Source organism: Parasteatoda tepidariorum, chromosome 8, assembly GCF_982258835.1.
Source record: "Parasteatoda tepidariorum strain Cologne lab strain chromosome 8, Ptep-v5.0, whole genome shotgun sequence".
In the NCBI taxonomy this organism is placed as follows: Eukaryota; Metazoa; Arthropoda; class Arachnida; order Araneae; family Theridiidae; genus Parasteatoda; species Parasteatoda tepidariorum.
The window spans coordinates 19,248,426-19,273,620 of record NC_141762.1 but is presented as its reverse complement, the minus strand read 5'-3'; the positions used below and the strand labels follow the sequence as shown (position 1 = coordinate 19,273,620).

General features: G+C 30.3%; 1 protein-coding gene across 9 annotated transcripts in view; it reads right to left on the bottom strand.

The window, feature by feature from the left end:
* LOC107451338 (uncharacterized) overlaps nt 1-25,195 on the bottom strand; it is a 140,221-nt gene that overhangs the window by 86,079 nt on the left and 28,947 nt on the right. For 2 of the 9 annotated variants that reach the window (XM_043051981.3, XM_071180637.2), the window contains exon 1: nt 6,080-9,526. The exons of 4 other annotated variants lie outside the window; for them this stretch is intronic. In XM_043051981.3, coding sequence (XP_042907915.2) covers nt 6,080-6,124 — 45 coding nt within the window. In that variant the 5' untranslated portion in view covers nt 6,125-9,526. Of the gene's footprint in view, nt 1-6,079; nt 9,527-14,606; nt 14,719-23,559; nt 23,916-25,195 lie in introns of those variants that run through there. 3 more of the 9 variants (XM_043051980.3, XM_071180636.2, XM_087149926.1) reach the window with 3 other exon arrangements.

The following is a 25,195-nucleotide window of genomic DNA, read 5'->3' as shown; positions in this document are numbered from 1 at the left end:
GCTCCATCAAAAAGTCCTCCACGAAGGCAAATTTCTCCCAATACTCGATTCAGGAATTCCCTTGTCTTCTGGATTGGGTTCAAAACTATAAGGCTATGGAGTTGAACACTAGTAGTTGTAAACCCATAAAATTGGGTCGGCTGTTCAACGACGGTTATAAAAAAAAATATTTATGTTATGGGAGGTGAGCATTTTATTCCCTACCACCATCATTCATCGTATTAAAAATTATTATTGCTATTAAATTTTTTATTATTAATAATGAAAATTGTTGTTTTTATTAAAGCTTATTATTATTACTAAAGATTATTATTATTATTATTATTATTATTATTACTACTATTCCTGTTCCACCGCGGCTCCAATCCAAAATGTTTAAGATTTTTACGCTCCTCTACATTTAAACCGATTTGAAGTACACCATTCAAAACAACCTTAAATAATTATTTTTCCAGAATCCATTACTAAAACTGTTCTAATTTGACAGTCATCTAAACATTGATTTTGAAAGCTGCGTAGTTAGTGCTACATCTATCTACTCGAAAATATTTATGAATAATATCTTTAAGGAAAAATGGAAGAGTCATAAATGTATCACCCGATAAAATAATGAATTGATCATTAATTACTAATTTACGAAAGTAAGGAAAAAAATGGCTTCCTTCAAATTGTCTCATCAAGTTAGTTAGAGGAAGGAAGAGCTGTCACATAAAATAACGCTGTAAGCTATGACGTGGAGCTTTTTTTTTATCTCGGTGATTCCGAAATCACCTAAAGCAACATTCAATTTAGCCCAGATGATATCAGGCTCAAAATATTCGATTTTTCGTTCTAGGTAATAGTTTTTTGCAGATCAACGCCTACTCTAATAGTGCTATCGCTGTCTCTAAGAAGAGGCGTGTGTTATTTTTTCTTCAAAAGACTTATAAGTTAAAGTCTTTTGTGAATAGAAGTTTAGGTATGGGTGTAAGCAAATATTAATAGAGGTATTGTTATGGGAGTTGTTGTTGTTACTGTCTGCTGTCTTTGCTTTTATTTATTTTTCTTATTTAATTTCATTCTTTGTTGATGTGTCACGATTACCACTGAGTGCAATGTTTGAAGTGTTGCTTGTTTCAAAATTGTCTTTAATTGTGCTGCATTGAATTTTGAACTCCAGTTCAATATATATTTTTTTCGAATTTTAGATTTAGGAAGGTGAAAAAGCAGAAATATGCCTAATTAAAACAATAATAATAAAGCAGAAATTTAAAAATGAAACAATAATATTAATGCATAAATTTAAAAAAAAAATTTTTTATTACTTTATCTTTTCTAAAACTTTTTTATAATTTTACTGTTGTCACGTTGTTTATCCTCCTAAAATTTCGTCTCAATTGTATTGACGGTTAGCCTGATAGCAAGGGGACTCTAACCCATGATCCGTCTAGCACTGGGGTCGGTGCAAGCCGGATGCGGAATTAGTAACCAGCCATCGCCGGGATCGAACCCCGGTTCCAATAATTTTGGTAAAACGCAGTTGAGTGAGTTAATGTGTTGAAATTAGCTCCAGAATGCATAGAAAACACCCCTTTGGTTAATAAATTTATGTCCCATACTTACAACTGACTGCAGACAACTTCTTATATTAATTTTTAAAAAATGAATTTCTTAAAAATTTACTTTATATGTTTTTCTACTAAGCCTCACATGTACAAGAAACAAGATATTGTAGTTTTTAAAGCATTTTTTGACACAAATTTTAAAAAAAAAGGAAAAAATGAAGTAAATTGACTTGAATGAAAAATAACTTTAAAAAAAAAGACTATTTTAATTTTATGGTGCTTTTTATGTTCGTGAAAATTTTTACGTTTACAAATTAGGTTTTAGGATATGATGTAAATGGTATCAGTTTGCCTACCAGATGGGTTTGAATTATCTCTAACCTAAAGTTTTCACATAAGTGGTAATTCCTAACATTATTTTCTGATCATCGAGTACATTAAAGAGTACTAATTCTAAAACGATACATATAAATAGACACTGCAGAAACACTGCGTCATTTATAAACTAATTTAGAGCATTAAATTTTGTAGCTGATAATTCGATACAACAACCTTTTTGTCGTTCAAATTTAAACGGAGGTTATAACCTGCGATCGTTATACCGTGAGTGAACAAAAAGGCCATAAATATTTAAGCATCGCGTTACTAATAAATACTACACTAATTTTAAGAAAATATTGCATACTTTAATAAGCATTAGGAAATTAACAGAGCTGTTGATAATAGTGCAACTTGTTTTGTTAATGTATGCGTGAAAAAACAAATTAAAAAATACAAGATTATAGATCAAAAATACATTATTTCATTTTATAACAATCGCTGAACAGCCAAACCATTCTTTTTGTGTTTACAACTATTTTTGTTCAACTCCATAGCCTTGTAACTTTGAACCCAATCCAGAAGACAAGGGAACTCCGGAATCAAGTCTTGGGAGAAATTTACATTGGTGGAGGACTTTTTGATGGAACTAACCCGCATTTGCGTTACATGGAGAGAAAAATCACGAAAACCTCCCACGGTTAGCCTAACGGCAAGGAGATTCTAGTCAATGATCCGTCAACCACTGAGGATATTTTAACGCCAGCACCGGGGACAGTCCAAGCCGAATGCGGAATTCGTATCGACCAACCATCGCTGGGCTTCGAACCCGGTTCACCTCATTGGAAGATGAATGCAATAGTCCTTGAACCATTACGGCTCAAAAATACATTATTAAATAAAACGTAGCTCAGATTTTACACACAAACAAGAAACTTTTAAACATAATTATAATCACACAATCATAAGATGTAAAAACCGCATGTCGAAACTCGAAAGAAAACCAGTCAAATGGACGAACGTTAAACTCAAAGAATAAATAAAATTTTCCAAGCATGAGAAATATAATTGATACATTTGTTGTACCCTTTGAAAAGAAATTTACAAAGATTGCGAACGTATTCTTCTAAACTAATGAATGCATTTGATACTTGATGTTTATTGCCTTGCGGGTGACACTAACGAGTGTTTATTCCAAGAAATATGAGTGTTTTCAAAATGTCACTTTCCATTTAGCATGCTGGTCGAAATTAAATTTTTCAGAACTTAATCATTCCCTAAAAATTTTTGAAATTCATAATGAAGCTCTTGCAAAAAACTCCCAATAAAAATCTATTGGAAATATTCTATTATATCTTTTTAAAATTCCAATCTACTAAATAAAGTACAAATTTTATGCGAAGTTTTGAGAACGTATTTCCATAAAACAAATCAAATATGAATTTAAGAACCTTAAAGGAAAAACATACAAAGTTACGTATTGCGGAGTTCGACTAAATGAGTTTTAGAACGTATAAAATACTCAATAAACTATTTCCAAAAAAATATTTATTCATTAAACTTCGAAGAATAAAATTTTATGCTTGCAGTTTACCATAACGAATTTTTTCATCCAAAAACTTGAGTGTTTTCAAAATGTTTAACACATTTTGTTTTTTTACACTACGCTTGTGAATTCAAAATATAAGTTCTTATATATCATAAATTCACTGAATATTTTTGAATTTCTCAGAAAAACTCAAAAAAAAAAAAAAGGAAAAAATTCTATAACGAACACAGGTATGAAAAATACTCGTTTCATGGATCGCTTATTTTCAAGAAATATTCTTCTTATACAACGCCCAGCCAAAAATTCTTGCTTTTTGTCAAGTTAATATCCGGACTTACAAAAACAAATGTCTCTTATTTGCAAAGCGTATCGAACGAAAAAGAACTGAAAGAAAAACTAAAATGTTCCTTTCCTGCATCTGGCAACGCGCCCGAAGAAACAGCTGAAGCAGCGTGTCTTTTATGCACTTTTCGAATTTTCTGCTTAGTTCGGTGAATGTACGCTAAGAACAATGGTGGAATAAAATTTTATAACCCAAATTGTAAATGGCAACAAGCATCTTAAGTCCTACAATGTGAATGCAGCTGTCTTCTGACAGAACTAATTAAAACTTAACATCAGAGCGAAAAGTTTTTTAATTCTTTCGGAATATATGTTTCTTCAAACTTTTTTCTCGTCTTTTCGGAAAGACATTTTGTTCTGAACAAATAAGGAAAAAAATTAAAATTAAATATAAATGAGAGAGAACTAGATAATTAATTTTTTATTCTTATACGTTTGTCTCTAAGGAAGAAAAAAAAAACATCTAACGATGAGTAAAGTCTCTTAATTTAAATTTATTACATTTTTGTAACTTGTAACAAATAAGAGCAAGAAAATAAACTGAAATTTAGTTACAATTTAATTTTTATCATAATTAAATTGGGGATAAAAATGTTTAAATGAATATTGTATGTTTTGCTTTTAACTTCTTATGAGCAAGTAATCGAATAATGCTTAGCAAAATAATAATTTCACAAACTTTTTTATAACATTTTTTCATTCTAAATAGGTGATTTTGAAATTACATCAGATTTTTATTCACTATAAATTGTTTTTATAGCAATACTAAATTTTTATTTTATCCAAATTTTGTTGAAAATTTACAAATTCTATGCAAAAATGAAAAGAAAAGAATTCAAGTAATTTGTTTTAAATTACTGCTATTATTCTTGTGTAAAGCTTCTAATAAAGTGCTGCATAATAATATTCACACATCTGAGTTACAAACTTTTTACTTCGGTATGATTTTATATTATTATCTAATGGCTTTTAAGAAATTATAAACTAAATTTTGAACAAAAAAAACTAAATTTTGAAAGTCACGTTTAGATGTAGATTTTTAAAGCTTAAACAATAAAATCAATAAAAATATAAAATCTTTGCAATGAACTGTATTTTTTAAAAATTATTACCGTTTTTTAAAAAAAACATTCAAACTTTAATAATTGTTCCCTCGTTTGCTACACTTATTTATTAAAATGAAATAATTCTTCAAACATAAAATACCAAACAAAAAGAAAAATCAAAAATTAATTAACTGCTAGGAATTGAATATGGTGAATTAAATTCAATTTGTAAAGTACTACGTACTTTTTCTTTTCTTTATTAAAGAAAATATTTGAAAAGAGTTGTTATTTCTTGACTGTATTAATAATTTTCAAACTAGTTTAAAACCCCGATAATTAAGTTATCGGGGATTTCTTAACAATTTTTCTAGCATTCGAGAATTATTTAAATTGAAACCAAAAAAATTTTACAAACCAAAGAAAAAGAATTCTTAACCCAAAATTATTGCTTAAACTAATGTTCTTATTTGATAAAAGCGACTATTTGAAATTAATATTATTATCTTTTTCATTAGAGTGTTTTAAATGTATTGTTCAAACACCCGTCAATCTAATTATTAAAACATTTTTAAAAAATGTAACAATTTATAAAAAATATTCCTTTAAATACATTTGTAATTGAGAGCTTTGATAATGTAGTTATTAACAGTAAAAAATAAAAGTTAACCTAATTAATTAATCTAAATTTTAAAATTTAAGCATCTGAGCAAAACAGGAAAAAATATTAAAATTGAAGAATAGAAATATAAAAAATTAAACGCTTTTTTACCTACAATAAATTTGAGAATTTTTATAATATATGTGTTTGAGAAAGATTAAACGGTAAAAGTCGGTTAAAATTTTAGCTTAGTTCAAAAATTTTAGTTGAAAGGATAAAATATAACTTCTTCACATAAATATACTTTTTTTTAATGAGTGAGAAGGTTTTGGCTTATGCCGGATAAATTCTTCGTTTCATGACGGAGTGTAATTTGTATCTTTGAAATGAAATAAGCTGCATCAAAATAAAAACTAAAAATAAACAGAAAACTGAGAATAGACGGAAATTTTTACTAAGTTTAATAATGACCATCTTTGACCGAAAAGCATCCTCTAAAGTCAAACCTATACAACACAATTTTTTTTCATGTGGAAAAGAAGCACCTGGTCTATGAAGAAAAAAAAATATCTAAAAATTAAAAATATTAAATAAATAAAAAACGCACGGATCTGCACGAGTTTAGCAACGAATACACGTGCAGAAACACCAAACAAAAACAATATAAAGAAAAACGACTCACCGTCAGCCTACAAATAACTTCTCTGTAAAGCCTGTCCGACCCCATGCCTTGTGTAGAAACGACCTCAGCTTACCGCAACCATCAAAATGAAGGTCCGGATTGCTTTACCTCGGACCCGCAGGACATGGGTCACTGTGATGGGATTCAACACCAATGTAGATTCATTCCAAAGAAGAAAAAAAGATTGTTTCTTTGTTTTTTCTCATACAGTGACGACAGGCGGATTTCTATTGTCTCGTCAGGAAACGAATTACTGAAATGATTGTTCTAAATGTGACACTGGTGCCATGTATTCAAATTAAAAGATATTGCAGCTTTTGGCAAACAATTTTTGAATGAGTCACTGACTTATTCAAATACAAAATGTATAGTCCTTTTCCAATTTCGTTCAGTAGAAATAAATATGTCCAGTTTGTTCAGTAGTACTAAAATTAACCGTAGCTGTTACTGTCTGCGGTGCATTTAAAACTTCAAAATGTCATTTAACATTTCCAATTTCTTTCAAAATGCACACTAAATTTCAGACTTTTTTTCAAATTTTACCAAAAAAAGCTCTGAATCTAAAGTTACTCAAATTCTTCCAAAATATCATATTAATTATAAGTTATCCAAAAGCTGTCAAATAGTCCAGTTTGTTCAGTAGTGCAAAATTATAATATATAGTTTTCTAGAATGCATTTAAAACTTCAAAAAGTCGGGTGTTTCTTAAGTCCAAATTCTTTTAAAATTCACACTAAATTATTGATCTTTAAAATTCTTGAAAACAAAAACTAAATTCCAAATTCTTTCAAATATCATATTAAATATAGTTTATCCAAATTTTTTCAAACAGTCTAATCAAGAGCTTTTTCGTAAAACGAAAATAAAAAATCAAACAATAATTCCTTCATTGACTAATGAGAAACTATTCAATGTCTCTTATAATATTCATGAACTAATAAGAATCTAGCTATAAATAAAAGAAAATTTTAAATTTTTTAACTATTTGAAGTATTCAGATAAATGATGAAATCTTAAAATCAAAAAAAATTAATATATCTTAAAATTCTTCAAAACATTCAAATACTTATCAACAAATAAACTTGCTTCTATTTGCTAAATATCCAAATCATATTAGCTTAGACATAGCCATTAAGAAAATGTCAAATAAAATATCCATAAGTTAACACAAAATTTCACAGAAAATGGAATACTTCGCCAACATCTGTTGATAAATATCTGCTGATTGAACGAAAAAAAAAAAAAACAGCTGAGTTTAATATTCTCTCAGCTGAAATAAAATATTCAAGAAAAATGCTACAGCAGTATGTTTCACGGTATCAAGACAGGTGATGCAAGACGAAAAATTTCAGGAAGACCAACCAGAGTTCATAGTCCTCTCTTGTTTATTTACTCTTAATCACGATGATGAATTTCTTCTCCTTAAATTTCAAGAAACTCACATTTTCTTCCAACTCACAGCTGTAGTTGATAAACAAAATAAATGCGAAAGAAATGCCAACTAGATTTTTCCGCCCGATCGAATAATAATTGTATCAATCGACATCCAATCAAGAGAGGGGGAAAAAAACAATCTAGTTTTTTTTTCTTTTTTTATTTAACTGTATCTTAAATGTTTTTAATAAATACAGCACAAATATAATAGCATTTTTCCGTTTATATGCATAACTTTTAACTTTTCAAATTAAACAAGCATACATAAGCAGTAAGAAAACGATATCAATTATTCAAACGGTTTCCAAGATGGCATAAATATAATTTTACCTTTCTATCAAAATTCATAAATTTTCTCACAAATTAAAAAATATCCATAACGATTAAGAAAACGATGTTTCAATATTTTTCAACGTTTCAAATGATTTCCAAGATGGCACAAATAGAATTCTATTTTTCTGTAAAAATGCATAACTTTTCTCACCATTAAAATATTTCCATGACCAATAAGAAAACGATATTTCAAGATTTTTCAATTTGAAATTTAATTCTTTTTCAAAATTGTAAATAACTTTCGAAAAATGCATTCATTTAAAAAGATGACACTTCAAATTTTCTAATCCAATTCTTTTCATGAAAATTAAGTCAAACAAGTTAATAAATCTCATAAAAATACGATATTTTAAATATACGAACTAAAGGCACCATTCGTAAACTATTCTTTTAATTGATTTGTCACATGAGGTCTTCTAATAACGAACGCACACAACTTGGAAGTCAATAATAATCCAAAATTTGCTCTTTTAATTTTAAGGCAGTTTTATAAATAATTCTCGTTAAAATCATGTTCTTATTTATTTATCCGTGAGAAAGCTAAATTAAATTATACCACATCAAACAATGTATCCAAGAAGAGTTGCATAACATAAGATGGCAACGAAAGTTAATGACCACAAAAGATCCGAGAAGAGAACACAACAGACACGAGATCACGACTGCTAGAAGTTATTTAACTAACTTGATGAAACTGAGCTTCTTACTCCTCCAACAAACACGGAACGAGGTCGAATAGGAAGAGAAGGAGGAGTTCGAAAGATCATCTTCTATCTACTGTAGTGTGTCAACTTTAGAAACTCGAGTGTTCGGAAGATCGGAAGCAAGTCAAGGGTCGTTTCTTGTAAATGGACGTCTTATGTTTTATCTACTCGAGAGGAGACTTCATGTTTTGATTTAATCGTAAAACCTCCTCTTTTTTTGATAGATATATTCATATGTAAGATGACACTGATGAGTCTATTTTGAGAATTTCGATGAAATGCTTATGCTGAAGGAAGCTTTTTTTCATTTGAAAATGAGAATATCAAGAAATTCTTGGAAAAACAACTCATAAGAAAAACAGTTTTTCAAGTAAAAAAATTATTTACTATTAAAAATCAACCACGCTAAGAAATATTTGAGGAGTTTCTTCGCATGTCGGCTATTGAATCTGATTAATTTCATTGATTTATATACAATAGTCATACAATTCCGTATTTCAAATTAACAAAGACAACCATATTCTTTAAATATGCAACATTCGAATGCATCATTTGGTTTTAAAAGTCGATTATAAATTCTAACTGGCCCATGCATTCTAAAAATTGTAACTCTTTAACCTAAAAATCTAATTTGCACACAAGAAAATTCTTACTCGCACCTTTTGAAAATTCTTAGTTCCATAAAATTCCTGACAGTTCTAACTTGCACATCTGAAAGATTTGATAGTCCATATTTCAAATAGCACAACCTTTTCTGAAGACTAAATGCATTTCAGTTTGCGTTCGTAAAAGCACGTTTAAGTTTATTTATGACAATGTATCTAAAGAACAAAAACCAAAACCGTTTCAAAACACAAACGCTTAAATCATTGGAAGAACATTCAAAACACAGAACCACAACACTCGCTAAACCAACAATAAGATCAGCATCTGAAACTAGCACATCTGGAAGTGAAGGAAAAGGAAAACTAAACATGAGATTATTTTTCTGCACCACCTACAGTTTCTGCTTGTTTCAGGTGGGTGGGACCATATCCAGGCTACGATTGTTATGTCAGATGGACCTTGCCCTTGATAACTTTTTCACCGTGCAGAGGTTGTCATGGTGACACTTTTTGTTCTCTGTTCGAAGTCCGGAAAAACGTGCAGATCACTTTCACTGACAGCAACAACTTGTTGCATCATTTCTAATGCTTGATTCCTTTCATGGATCAGCAACTACGAAATATTTCACTCTTTCATAATTTTAATAATATAATAGTCAATATAATATTTTACGACCGAGTTTAAGCTTGAAAGGTTACAGATTGTACTAACAAAATGTTTACTGTTCGTATTTTTTTTTTATAAAAAATGAATTGGGTACTTATGATGACATAAAAATGACTACAATTTATGACTATATGACAGAATTTATGATGCTAAGAAATCGATGAACAAAATGACTTCATTTTTTTTTTTTTTTTTAAAGAAATGTATTAAAAAAAGAAAACATTAATCAAAAAATATTTTGCCGGATGTGTGCAAAAAGCAATTATTATGCTTACCAAACATTGGTTCTTTAGTATAAATTCAAATGTATTACATGCGGGTATTACATGTTGTTGGAAATGTATTACATGCAGGTTCATTTATGTTTATGTTACTATAAATGACCGAAATTTGTGGTTGTTGACTTCCACCGGTGAATGTTGACAATCCCATAGTCGCTTTAGTAAATGTCCGAAATACATACTAGGTTTATTTAAGTGCCACTACCCGGTATACATTTGCCCGGTATGCCCTACATCAATGATTTTTAAAATCAAGTGTCTCGGCCCAGTGTGCATTTAACCGGTACTTCTGAGTAACCGGTAATGATGTTTCTCCTAATCTATCCTCATCAGATATTAAAATATCGAATAAATATAATAATACCAACGAATAAATTAATATCAAATCGAATATAACAAGTATTCTGAACATACACCAAAGCGACTGCGATTGTTGACATTCACTGGTGAATGTCGACATTCTCTTGATTTCTGTCATTCACGGTAACCTATACGTTAGGTAAACTAATGCAATGCAATAAATAGACCAGAACTCAAATATCATCATAATTAAAAATTCTACGCAACGGTTAGATATGTATTTGAATAAGCGTTTCGATATTCACTGGGTTCATTAAAAGGTTAAATATGAATTCATAAAAAATTATAAAATAATTCACAACTGAATATCTATAAAATTTTAATTTTTAAATTTTAAAAAAAATATCATTCTTAACTTCAAATCAGTTTGTTTCATAAAGTAAATTTAACTTGAGAAATTAGTTTATTTTTTACACCTCATTTTTATGTCTCATTTTCTTAATTTAATATTTTATTTGCTTCATGTTTATACATAAATCACAAAAATGTAACTGTATCGTACTGGACTCACATTAACATATATTATTATGCTAGGATGGTATTAAAATAAATTTATGCGTCATTTTCGTTAAAACGAAAACTTCAAGAGGTATCGTACTAAACAATGCATCGTACCGAAAACGATTTTTATTATTTGACCAAATGGCGTTTTTTCCCCTATTTTGCCAGCCACAATTAAAAGCAAAGCTTAATCAGAAAATAAAATAAAAACATTAAAAAAAAAACAGGGAGAAATACAATACACCCCCACTCTAAAAGCTTCAAAAATAAACTTCCCACCGGGTACGTCATTACTAAAATAATGCTTCTTTTATCTCAAAAAAAAAACCTCTTTTGCGCCGGGCCATGTGCAACTTGAATAGAGGTTATGCATCAAAAAACACATCCCTTTTAAGATAAAAAAGCTCCTGCGTCGAGACTTTTAGACAACCCACGCACTTAAAATGATGATTAGGGGGAACATATTCTTTTGTCTAATGTTTTAAATGCTAATTTCTCACTGCCAATATTTATTTTAGAATTCATAGACAAATAAAATTGTAATTAAAAAACTTGAAGGCAAATTAAAAAGTTTGTAAAATGAAGTTTTTGTAAAATAAATAAAATTTTTAAATTGTAAAAAGGTAAAAAAATGATATAACAGTACTCTGTATTAATAGATATGAATTGAAGTGATAATTGAACCTGGTATCTCTACACTCCAAATGTTTAATAGAAAGACAATACCCTCCCTGGGGCAATGGAAATTTCTTGAAGACGCTGAAAAACCTAAAGGCTTACCGTAGAAGTAGTAATTTATTTACAGCACAATGGGCTATTTTATTTTATTTTATAACCGGCGTTGAACAGCCGACCCTATTCTGAGTTTACGACCACCAATGTTCAATTCCATATCCTTGTAATTTTGAACCCAAACCAGAAGACAAGGGAACTCCTAGAGCAAGCATTGGGATAAACTAGCCTTCGTGGAGGGCGTTTTGACGGAACTAACTTGCATTTGCGTTACATAGAGAGGAAAACCACGAAAACCTTCCACCGTTAGCCCGATGGCAAGAGGATTCCAGCATAAGAACCATCTACTACTGAGAATATTTTATGTGAGCACTGCGGTCTGTGTGAGCCAGGAGCGAAATTCGTATCGACATTCCAGAAGATGATTCGAAGAGATAACATCAAAATTTGGATCCTCTGCAGAGGGGGTGGTTGTTGTTGCTGTTGTTCATTTACGCCGCCCTAGAGCTGCACAATGGGCTGTTGGCGACGGTCTGGGAAACATCCCTGAGGATGATCCGAAGACATGCCATCGCAATTTTGATTCTCTGCAGAGGGGATGGCACCCCCGCTTCGGTAGCCCGACGACCTGCACGCGAAGTCGAGCACTTTACTGTAAAACAGTTTAACGAGGACCCATACCGCACACCCTCGGTCCCTACGCAGACTGATCCAAGTGGTCACCCACCCGCACACTGACCGTAGCCAGTGATCTGCTGGGAACCGTGTCTTAACGATCATTGTCCACTGCGGGACGCAGAGGGGGTGGCTTTCCCGTATTGGTATTCGGACTACCTGCGGATGAAGTTCGGCTCGTTACGGAAGAACGGTTTAACGAGAACAGATACCACGATATCTCGGTCCCTTCTCAAGCTTGTCAAAGTGATCACCCACCCGCTCACTCACTGCTACAAGCAAAGCTTGATTTCGGTGATCTACTAGGAACCGTGGTTCAGTGTAGGACCTCAGCGCTTACAAACGAATGTCATACGATCAGTAAAAACTTAAGATAGGTAGGTAGGTACTTTACTTACGTCACACTAGAGTTGCACAATGATCTATTGGCGACGGTCTGGAAACATCCCTGAGGATGATCCGAAGACATGCCATACAATTTTGATCCTCTGTAGAGGGGGTGGCTCGACTGCTATGGTCCCGACAACCTGCGCACAAAGTCGATCACTTTAAGGTAGAACAGTTTAACAAGGACATATAACGCGCACCCTCGGTTCCTACGCAGGCTGATCAAAGTAGTCAATCATCCGCTTACTGACTGCAGCCAGTGATGGGGTTAAAAATTACGAACAACATTGATGGTAACTTAATTAGAACTGATTTCTCACACCAAACATGAATTTTGTAGCTCATTTTGCAGCTCTACTATTGTGACGTAAACAAAGTACAACCACTACTACTAAAAAATTCAAATTTTAGTTTCGAAGCATAAAAGGTTAAAAGGTACTGTTTAAGCAACGTAATTAAGCATCTAAGTAAAAAATACTCATTTTTGAATTTGCATTCCTCAATATTGGATACCAAGGTAGATGAAGAGCAAGTACAAACCGTAATATGTATTCTAATTTAAAAATTGATCATATAGTTTTCTTATCAATGTAATAGCTAAATTAATTATACTCCCAAAGTTGATCGTTTTTCAAATAAATATAATAAATAAGGGTTCTTGGCCATCTCGTTTGATATCCTTTCAATGTTTGATACTAATGTTTGATATCTTTTCAATGTTTGATACTAATGTTTGATATCTTTTCAATGTTTGATACTAATGTTTGATATCCTTTCAATGACTTCTGTAGAGAAGGGTCGTACTCCAAAGTTGACAAATAACGTCAACCCTTACAGGTAAAAGGCATACAAGCGCTTAAGAAGAATCAACTACATTGTATTATCGTAATCTTCTAGGTTATAGCAGATATAGATAATCTGGGTTTAGCTTAGTGACCCAGCTAGCTCATAAAGTTTATTAAAACCTCAGTTAAGAAACTGTAGTTCATTGTAGACATTAAAGAAATGTATATGGTTTAAATTTTTATAAAATGCCGACCGGCCTGTGTAGGGGGCAGAGAACTGTCCTTACATCAGAAAGGTTCTGGGTTCGAATCCCAGGCAAGGCATAGATGTTCTTTCCTTCTCTGTACTATCTGTCCTCACTGCTGGAGCGACGTTGGCCCACCTAATATGGTGCCCCTGAAAGAGAGGCCAACAAAATCGCCCTGTAAATGCCTGAATTGAAGGATGTTATCACAGGTGGGCATTGAAAAAAAAATTATAAAATAGATTTTGTATGTACTAGCTGCAAAAAATCGTTACGAAATACAGAAGACATCGGGCTTGATTTCTTTCGTAAATTTTGATATTATTTAATTTCTTCCAGTGGCATTAATACTATCATCTGTGCTAATTCAACTCAATTAGTCCTAAACGAAGGGAACTTACGTGCATCGAGACAGGCTCTACTTCATGAAAGAAAGAAATCTGCATTTTTATTACTTACAAAAGAAATTATGAAAACTTGCCATGATTCGCCGACAGCAACAATTGGACTTAAATCTAAGACCAATTTGACATTAAAAACTTTTTTTATGTATATCAGAAGTTGCTAAAGGTATGAAGTGGGGATCTTCATTGTATATATGAACACAGCTGCATTACATTTCAGATAAAAATACTCGGACTTATTTGTTAGATTTCAATCTATTTTTAACCCTTCAACAAATTTATCAGCAAATAAAACAAAAAAACAGATACGTAGGGGCATCTTCAAACTTAGTTTTAAGTATTTTCCAGCCAAATGGCATAGCCAGTAAATTAGCATTAAATTTATTGGATGACTCAACAAAGCAAACAACTCACCAGAAAAGTGGGCCATGTGCGTGAGTTTGATTCTGGGTTCGATCCAAGAATAAACCTATATACGCCGCTAAACGTCTTTTCATCTGTAACATATATAGATCAGAAGCTAATCAAGGCACCGGTTATGTTACTAAATCGGAATAAAGGATTTTTTGCAGAACTTAAGAAGTTCCTTTAACCAGGCAGCAATAGGTATTAGAAAACGTTCTAAATCATTTACCCATAGCCTTAAATTTAAACTCAGGGGAAGGGGACGTCTCTCTGTCAGAGCTGTATCGCAGTTCCTCCAAACGCTTTGTAGCATGGAGGTAACGAGTTCGAATCCCGTTGTAACCGGATGTATCTTCATGCTATCCTTCTCTAAATTGGGCTATCTGTTCTTCAATTTGACAAGGGCATAAGTCTTTCGTTATAATGAACACACAATTCTTCGTGTAACAATATGTGTAATAATAAATAAATAAATCTATGGAACAACGGTTTCTGATTTAATACCTTATCTAATAGAGCTATTATGCTACAAACCTCAACATTTCCTTCATCACTTAAAAAAGAGAAATGACGTGATGTGACGTTATACTGTTGTACAGTGGAAATGTTTCTTTAATGTAAACCCTAATGTAGCTGAAGATGATGCTATATATGAAGAAGAAGAAAATCAAATAGTTACTAAAAAAATTCGTTAGATTACCTGAATTATATTGGTACAAAAATATAAAATCCAAAAAATAGAATAAAAATTTTATTCACATTCAAAAATTTATTAATAATTGATTTTGTAAATTAAGAAAATTTCATTGATGAATATCTGTTTCTGTTAGATCTAATTAACTGAAAGTAAATGGAAATTTCAAATTTATAATTTGTTGCTTTGTCGTGTTTGGAAGATTTTACCTTTAACGTAGAAACAAACATCGGTGTTTCATGCTGTATTTCATAAATATAAATTATTAAAATGCTAAATGTAATATTTTTCACCTATTTTGACCTAAATTAATACGAAATAATGAAGAAAGTACGAAATTGATAAAAATTCTGAGTCAAAGGAGGTTAATTTTTTAATTAACAAAGAAATTCTTTTGGTGACAAAACCCAAGTTCCTACATTCATTATGCTTTAAAAATGAGAAGCATTTTAAATTTTGAAAGAAACCAAAAATTCAAAGTATGAGAGTTGCAAATATAATTCCTGCCGCGGGGAAAAGAATTCAAAGAATGCCGTACTTCTTTTCAATCAGAATAAAGAATACGGAGAAGAGCAAACACATGGGAAGTGGCCACACTAAATTCTATCGCGTCAGTCTGGAGATCATTTTTAATAATATTCATGACAAGCAAGTCAACAGAAGAATTCAATATACTATAAACATATACTAATTACGAATAAGGAATGTCGACTGTTAAGAATCCATCACGGAGTTAGGAAATTAGAAGAACAATTTGAATTTCTAGAAGAAAGCTACAGAAATTTTGTGTGAAAGTGTTAAAAATATTTAATTGAGGAATCGTTAAAACAATACACCCTGAGCGATAAATATTCGTGGTACTAAAAATGCTACCGAAATATAAATTAGAATTATGTAGCTTTATATGAATACTTGTATGCAGTACGCAATTAAGTTTTTTTTCGCCCACTTAGAATACCTAGTGTTTAAATTTCAAGTCATTGTTCTCTCAGAATCAATTAATTTTCTGTCAAATGGAAAATCGTTTGTCTTTTTTTTTTCAATCATTTGAAGAAAGCCAGAATTTAAAAAAATCATTAAAATGTAAAGTCGTTTGATAAAATTAATAATAAAATTTTAAGTCATTAAAAAATGTAGAATTAATTTCAAAATTCAATACAAATTAAAGTTTAAATTTTAAGTCATTACATGACTTTATCTATATTACTCTTACGATACTGATCTATTCTGTGAATCCTTACAGTTAATGACCTTTGGATTCAAAAGCAATGAATTTTCTAGCAAAAAGAAATATTTTTTTTTTATTCCATCGTTTTAAAGAGAAAAAAAGCAAGAATTTAAAACAAAAAGCAATAAAAATATTTTTTGGAAGGAATCGTCTGAAAATTTCGTATCAATTTAGTGCAAATACAATAAAATTGCTTTTACTTTGTATCAAAATTGGATTTTATTTTGTATTTTACTGTTCTGTCGAATTTTTTGATTTGTATTTTAAGACAAAATTTTAAAGATTTCAATGCCTTTTATTATTTTATAAAAGCAATCATATTTTTTAATCTAAATGTTTTCTAAAAGAATATGACTATTTTATATACTTTACTATAAATTAATTATTTAAGCATATTATATACAAAGTTTAAAACTTAACTGTGAATAATACTTTTAAAAATTATAAATCGAAAAATTCATTTCAGTAATCATTATTTTAAAAATATTATTTCATAAATTATAATTATAAATATTATTGAAGATTTATTTAAATAAATTACATTATATACATACAAAATATTATTTAAAATTTTAAAAAATGAAATATAATTTTTAAATTCTGAATGTTTAAAAAATAAAATTAAAAGTTTCATATTTAAAATATCCCAAAATGCAATCGTGTAATTTCTAAGACCGATATTATGAAGACATCGGCTTTTCACAATAATTTAACAAAAATTTACTAACGATAATTTCCGATAATATAACGACAATAATATAACGATACTTTTCCCTATAATATAACGAAAATTCACTATACCGAACCTTAACACCGTAACGAACTTTCTTCCAAAACTAAACAAAATCAAGATAGAGTAAGTCAAGTAGGTGTAAGGCGCCAATTCCAGTGCTTTTTATCAGAAATAATATCAAAAATAATATTTCATATAAATTATATAAAAAAAAACATGCTTTTAATTCACTGCTTTGTTGCAACAGTTGGCGTACTTATCTGATTATAAAAAGACATACTTTATAAAACGCGAAAACTATCTATAATATTACTCTATCTTATTGCGAGTTTTCCGCTGTTTTAATTCTTACTACACTCTGCTCTGAATTTTTATCGCACTCCTTCCACTTCCCACTGATTTTTATACCAGACAGATTATTTGCGTGATACTTTTTGCAAGAAAAAAAACATTCTTTAGTACTCAGGGAAAAAATAAAGCCTACGCGAAACGTATGCAGATGCCACAGATAAATATCGGGTGATCTCGACTTTATTTTAAGCTTTATCTATCTCAACCTCACGTTTTACGACTTTCTTTTTCGGAAAAAAATATACAATATTAACCTTAATATTAAGTAATGTTCTTTCAATAGAAAGATGCATCGTTTTTTCTTTTTCTTAATAAAGAGAGAAAAGAAAGAAAGAAAATATGAATGTATGTTAGTTAAATTTCACAAAATTATTTTTTTTTTATAAATTTGCGAAATAAACTCCTTTGACAGGATAATATTATTAAAAAAATAAAATATCCCAATGGAATTCGGGAAAAAATTTAATCTTTTGGAATAAAATTTAAATTTTTTAAAATAAATTCTTTATAAATTTGAGAAATGAAACAATTCCTACGGCAGGATATTATTAAAAAAATAAAATATCTCCATGGAATTCTGCAAAAAATTTAACCTTGGGAAATGAAATTTAAATTTCACAAAATAAATTCTTTATAAGTTTTCGAAATTAAAAAATCCTACGGCAGGATAATATTATAATAAAATAAAATAACCCCATGGAATTCTGCAACAAATTTAACCTTTTTGAATAAGATTTAAGTGTCACAAAATAACTTCTTTATAATTTTGTAAAATAAAAAATTCCTACGGCAGGATAACATTATGATAAAATAAAATATCCCCATGGAATTCTGCAAAAAATTTAACCTTGAAACGAAATAGTTTTAAAATAAAATATTGTAATGAAATTTTTGAAAATACCGATGGGCTGTAAAACATGCTTAAAGTAAAATAATTTCTGGCTCGTTTTTCGGTTTATAAAATAATGCAAGCCTATGTATAACGTGTCACAGAAATTAAGTGCACTTATTTCGATGTAAAACTTTGAGCTCAGCCCATAAAAATATCCGTGTTATCGAAATTATAATTAACTAATGTCTGAATTTTAATTTCTAATCGATTAGTAAAGTGCCATTTTATTATTAAAAAACAACTATATAACAACTGAATAAAATGTAATAAATTGCAGTAATTAAGACTGCATGCAATTATTACTGTAATCTCATTTTTAACTGATAAAGTCATTCTTTCTTGTAATCGTAGTTCAACATTAACTGTAATAAGTAAAATTAATATTAAGGGGTCCAAACTTTCGACAGCTCTGTTTTCTAAACTATTGGGACCATATTTCCTATATTGCTGCTACCCCCTATTTTTTGAGGGTAAAAAATCCAAATCCAGCAAAAAAGGGTTCGTTTATTCAGAGAAAATAAGTTTTTGTGTCTAATTTCGCAACTTAAAATATCGTCTGCAAAAATTAATTAGCATATATGAGGTCATCGTCTCAAACCATTAAAATTGAGTCTCAGTTCGTGAAAATCCGTTTACTAGATCAAAAGTTTTAAGTTATTCAAGGTGTGTGTTTTTTCTAGCGCACTGTATACATGAGCTATAATACATTATATTACAAGATCATTATTTAAATTCAATTCCACTATTTGTTTAGCGTTAAGAAAGAATATCATAGTAAAATTCACTGTAATTTAAAACGATGATTGATTGATCACAACAATTTAATTGATAAGAATTTTAATTCAATTTCAGGTACAAAAAAAAATCTCCGCCATTTTTTCCAGCAATCGTTTTCATTGGAAGCTATCTCTAATTAAATCATTTCCACGGATGTTCAGAACAAAAATAGTACCAAAAAGTATTCTTTAAAAGTAAAACAATTGAGCTTATCTCTTCAACAAATGTTCAACCATTAATTGTGCAATTACCTTCCCACGCCAGCATGGCCAAGAAAATAACAGGATTTAACCGGAACTGGCCCCATCATTAATGGTGCTGCCAATTAATTACATTATTCGCCCTTTAGATAATTATAAAGACTTCGAGTTTGTTTTAATTGAAGTACCCTTGGAGATGAAAAAATAATTGTAAAAATGTTATCGATTCAATAGATATCCGCCTGCCAGCTTTATAAATCTAACGATGTTGTTTGCTTATCAAAGAATGATATTGACAGGTATTTTGATCAATTCTTCCTACTTCAAGGTAGAACCAGAGTTCTCCCTATGAATAAAAAGGGTGCTTTCTCACAAAAAAAGGGCACTCACTTAACACCGCAAAAATTTATCAAATGTGTAGTATTATGTAATAAGCGAATTTGATCCTCAATATTTAAATTTCCCTCCTATACTATTATGTGTGTATTTCGAAGAGTAATACTCACTCATTATCAAAATAAGAGAAAATTTTGTAGTTTATAAAACATAATTAAAGACATCCTAAAAGACAATCACTGTGCACTAATTGTTTCAAAGAAAGCAAACTAAAAGAATTATTAAATAGTAAATAACTTAAAAGCTGTTTTCTATAATTTAAAGCGAAAACTTTAGGGCAATAAACATTCAAAAGTACTTATTTAAAAAATATTTTTTATATTTAAAATCACTTAAAAATATACCCCCCCCCAAAAAACAAATTTAATTAGTGGGGTTTAATTAGTAAAAGTTTAATTAGTGGAGAATAATACTAACAAAATAAATATTTGTAATGGTAATCAGAATGAAACCTATAAAGACAGATAATTTTACCAGTTTGTAATTATTATTAAAACAGTGAACTAATTTTTCTTAATGTAATATGAATAAAAAGGCAGTATTTTCAAGGGATGTTATTTTTACAAAGAGAGCAAACAGGGCGGAACTCCCTTCTGAAACACTTAGGGAGAACTCAGTCAGAACGAAACGCCACAATAGCACGTTATTCCTCAACAATTTGACTTCAAATTTGACAATTTTAAAAGAATAAAGAAAGAGCTTTGCAATTTTTTGTACGTGGCATGGAATATTTTCCAATTTTGTTATCGCACTATAAATCTAAATATATTTTTACTAATTATTCGATCTTTCTGGTTTGTCAACAACTTGATGATCCTTTTATTTGCTATTTATTAAGCACATATTTATGGATGTATAGCATAAGTGATATTTTCAGCAACAGATTACTGTAATTTATTTATCCAATGAAGGGCGTAGGCAATGTAATGATAAGCCACATTTTTAAATTGTTCATGATACCCCGTTTTTTAAAAACGTTTTTGGGGGAAGACACCTCCTTTACCAAGTGGACTGTTATATGTATTTGTATGGTATGTTGTTATGGAAAGGATGTTCCTGAAATTGGTAGAATACCTATCAGGAAACAGTATTAAGAAACATTTCGTTGTAAAAAGATCTCTTTGGAAAAATTGTAGTTGACCACTTCGTTACCTCAAGCCTATCAAACTAAGTAATTTAGGTGAATATAAGACAAATAGTGAGAAATGCGGATAAAAATACGTAATTTAAATGATCAAAACACATTACCATTAAAAATCCATATCCAATTTACAGAAAGGTAAACTATTTGTCAAGGACAAATTTTTTTACTAAATGAGAATGACACTTAAAATAAATGGGAAAAAATACAGAGGATTTCAAAAACAAGTAATCATCACTCTTAAAGCATGTTTTTTGTTTCCTTATACAAAAACGGAAGTCAAAAATGTAATTAGGGGTTACAAATTACTATTTCAGCAAAGAAAAACAAAAACGTCATCGAAATCTGACAAATCATAAATGGGGAAAATGCTATTCTAAACATGTAAACCAATTAGATTCTCATATGAAGCTTCAATATGTTTCCAATCATACCTTCGAACTACTACTCTGTTTTCTCCAGCAATTAGGGGTTTTTTAATTTCGCCTTCCACGATAATTTCGATAACGTTTTTCTTTTTTTCCATAACCTTCTTTGTGCATATTCATTTCCTTAAAATTTGAAAAGGGTTTTAAAAACATGTAATAAAAGAAATATCTTTCTTATCTTTATCGCAACTCAATTGAAAACATATCATCTATATTATATAAAACGCTAATACGTACGTACGTACGTACGTATGTATGTATGTATGTATGTATGTATGTATGTATGTATGTATGTACGTACGTACGTACGTACGTACGTACGTACGTATGTATGTATGTATGTATGTATGTATGTATGTATGTATGTATGTATGTATGTATGTATGTATGTATGTATGTATGTATGTATGTATGTATGTATCAATAAAACCGATGATATTTCTTTTCTCGCGCTGGCAACAGTTTTCATTTTTAATTGATTGGATTCGGCGCGCAAGAGCACGTAGTGAGCAACCAGATAACAATAACCAGAGTGAGCATTATCAGGTTGTTCAATTCAGATTCATGCACTAAAAACATGACAATATTTAATTTAAACTCAATTAGGAATTAATTAATTAATTGAAGCGAGAATGCTTTAAAAGGCCGCTGTTGAATTGATATTTTTCTACTGGGAGCTACCTAAACGTCTAAAAAACGTTTAAGTGTTTGTATTGAATGCATTGAATTTTTTTATATTTCGCGTTTATTTACGCATTGAATTTTCACGCTTTAAAATGCAGAATATTAGTGAAGCAATATTTGATCATTTATTTTGCTAATATGTTTCTTATTTAGCTAATGTTTTGATTTTTTCACCATGTACAATCTAAATAGCTAATATACTTTTTTAAAAGCCAATAAGAACATTGGTAGAATTCTTCTACATAAGTACAATACTGTGTCTTTGATGATAAAATACTATGTCTTTGATGATAATATATTATGTCTTTGTGCTAGAACATTGTGTTCATTGGCGAGCGAGCGCAGCGAGCCATTGTTCACGGCGTGAACCACATAGGATTGCGTAGCAATTCTCGGGGGTTGGCGAGCGTTAGCGAGCAGGGGGCGGAGCCTCCTAGTATTAAATAAATCGAAACAATGTGAATTAGACAAAAAAAAAATGGGCATACTATAATTTTGGTTCTATAAATAGGAACCTTCCTTAGTTTCGGAACACATAATGTTGTTTTGGCGTTGAGAAAAGGCTCTGATTTATAGAACCGAAACTATAGTATGAAAATTTTTGAGTCTCTGTTTGTGCTTCATGCACGTTGTTTTACTTTATTCATAGTGCAGATTATACCTTTTCCTCATTTCGGCATCTGATCTTGGTCACTTGAAACATTACAAATGACTAGCGTACTCAAGCCTATAGAAGCTAGCTAATTCCACTGTATATTATGGACAATGTAAATTTTAGCTCATTCTACTCATTTTTTTACGTAGTACTATAAATAATTCTAGCCAGAGAAGGAAGCCGCAAAAAATAGTGAGAATAATACATTCTATAAAATTTAGCCAATACTAGACATTTTCTTTATACATTTTTGCTTTCTTTTTTTACAGCAACACAAGTCAATGCAGTAAAAATATATAAAAGAGAAAATTCTATACATATTGGTCATTCTCATCATTTTTTTCCCTGAAGGCTAATTTATTACAGAAAATGTTCACGGAAAAAAAATCTTCCATGTATTTTTCAAAGATGGTCAACAGTTAAATAAGAATTTATGAAATATATGTATATAAGAATATTGATTTTCTATGATTCCAAGAATCATGAGAATTTAATTAGGTTCATGTGATTTCAATACTGATTTTACGTGATCGTAATTCTCACTTGACATTCGCAAATCAAATCATGCATTTTTTCCAATACAAAACTACGAAAACAAATTAATTCTTAGCAAAAATAAAAATAAAATTTAAAATTACAAACAAATAAATTAATTTAAAAATCATATTATTTGTGAATAATTCAAATTTCAGTCATTTTTCCTGATTCTCAAATATTTGGTTTTTAAAATTAGGTAGTTCAGAAACGAATTTACGCAAAATAGAAAAAAAAATCACAACTAACCTCTTTAATAGGTGCCACGATCCAGGCCCAAACAACCTCGGCAGTTTTCATTTCTCATCATCCATAAATCGTTCTTCAAACGATAAATAAACGCATTCCAATAATAATGCAAACGATTCAAAAGCACGATAATTCCTCATTAAAATACGATTCTCCGTTTAATGGCTGAATTTAAAGGAATATAATGGCAACGATGCGAAACCATTCATAGATAGAGCTGGAATTCTTAAGTTTTCTCGTAAAATGCATGAGAATGGTGAATTAACAAGGAAATGTGAGATGGGGGAAATAATGTCAAGGCTATGAAAACGGTACAGCTATTAAGTAAATGAAACCGTATGTACAGTACATAATTTAATCTTAAAAGAACAGTTTTTGAGAAACCGGTCAGGAAATCGTTAAGTCTTGAAGCATTTACGAGTTCATTACGTCAATGTAGTGAGCTTCCACAGACTAAAGTAAATAATTTTTTTATTAATCCTTGAGTTAGACAGCTTTTCATTTGGTTCTTTCTTTTCTTCTTTTTTTTCCAAACAAGGTTTGCAATTTGTAACCCGCGATGCAACGTTGACATATTTATCAGGAGAAGAAAAATTCAAAAACATATGCATCAGTCAGCAGTAAAGTCTCGTGGTTAATTAGATAATTTAGTTGGGTTAATGACTTGAGCTGAAAATGACAGAAAGTAATATGGCAGTGCAAATTAATAACAAAAAGCCAGCTCACATTCGTTTTAAATGAAGCTCAGGGGAATAATTAGCATTCCATTTCTCTAAAACAGTTCTTGATTAAAGTATGAAGTTAATTCTGAATAATGATGTTTTTTTTTTATTTCATAACAGTCGCTGAAGCACCGACCCAATTTCTTGTGTTTACGACTTTTAATGTTCAACTCCGAAGCTTTGTAATTTTGAACCTAATCCACAAGACAAGGGAACTCCTGGATCAAGTATTGGAAGAAACTTGCCATCCTTGAGGAATTTTTGATGGAACTAACCTGTATTTGCGTTACATGCAGAGAAAAACCACGAAAAAGTCCCACGGTTGGTTCGATGACAAGGAGATTCTAACCCATGATCCGTCTACCACTGAGGATACTTTACGTCAGCACTGTGAAAGCTGCAAGCCGGATGCTGAATTAGCATCGATCAGTCATCGCTAGGATTCGAACCCGGTTCCCCTGAGCCATCACGGCTCTAAATAATGTTATTAAAAAAATATTATAGACTAAAAATAAATTATATGGGAACAAGGCAATATTTTTAGTAAATGTGTTGGAGTTTTATACGTAAAGTACTCTCACATTAACTCACTTCAAGTAATGCTTACTGAGTATTTCGCATTTTATTTCTCTAAAACAGTAATTCTTAAATAAAAGAGGAAGTAAACATTAGAAAATGATATTAAAATGGTATAAAAGATAGAAAATTAATAATGGGAGAACAAGGCGATTTACAACTTATTTGAATATATAGATAAAACATGCTCACAACAAGTCATTTCCAGTGAAGCCTGAGGAATATTTTTAAAAAATTTCTAAAGCAGTTATTCTTTGTGAATAAAGTATGAAGTCAACTTTAGATAATCACAATAAGAAGATATAACAGACTGAAAATTAATAATATGAAATATTTTT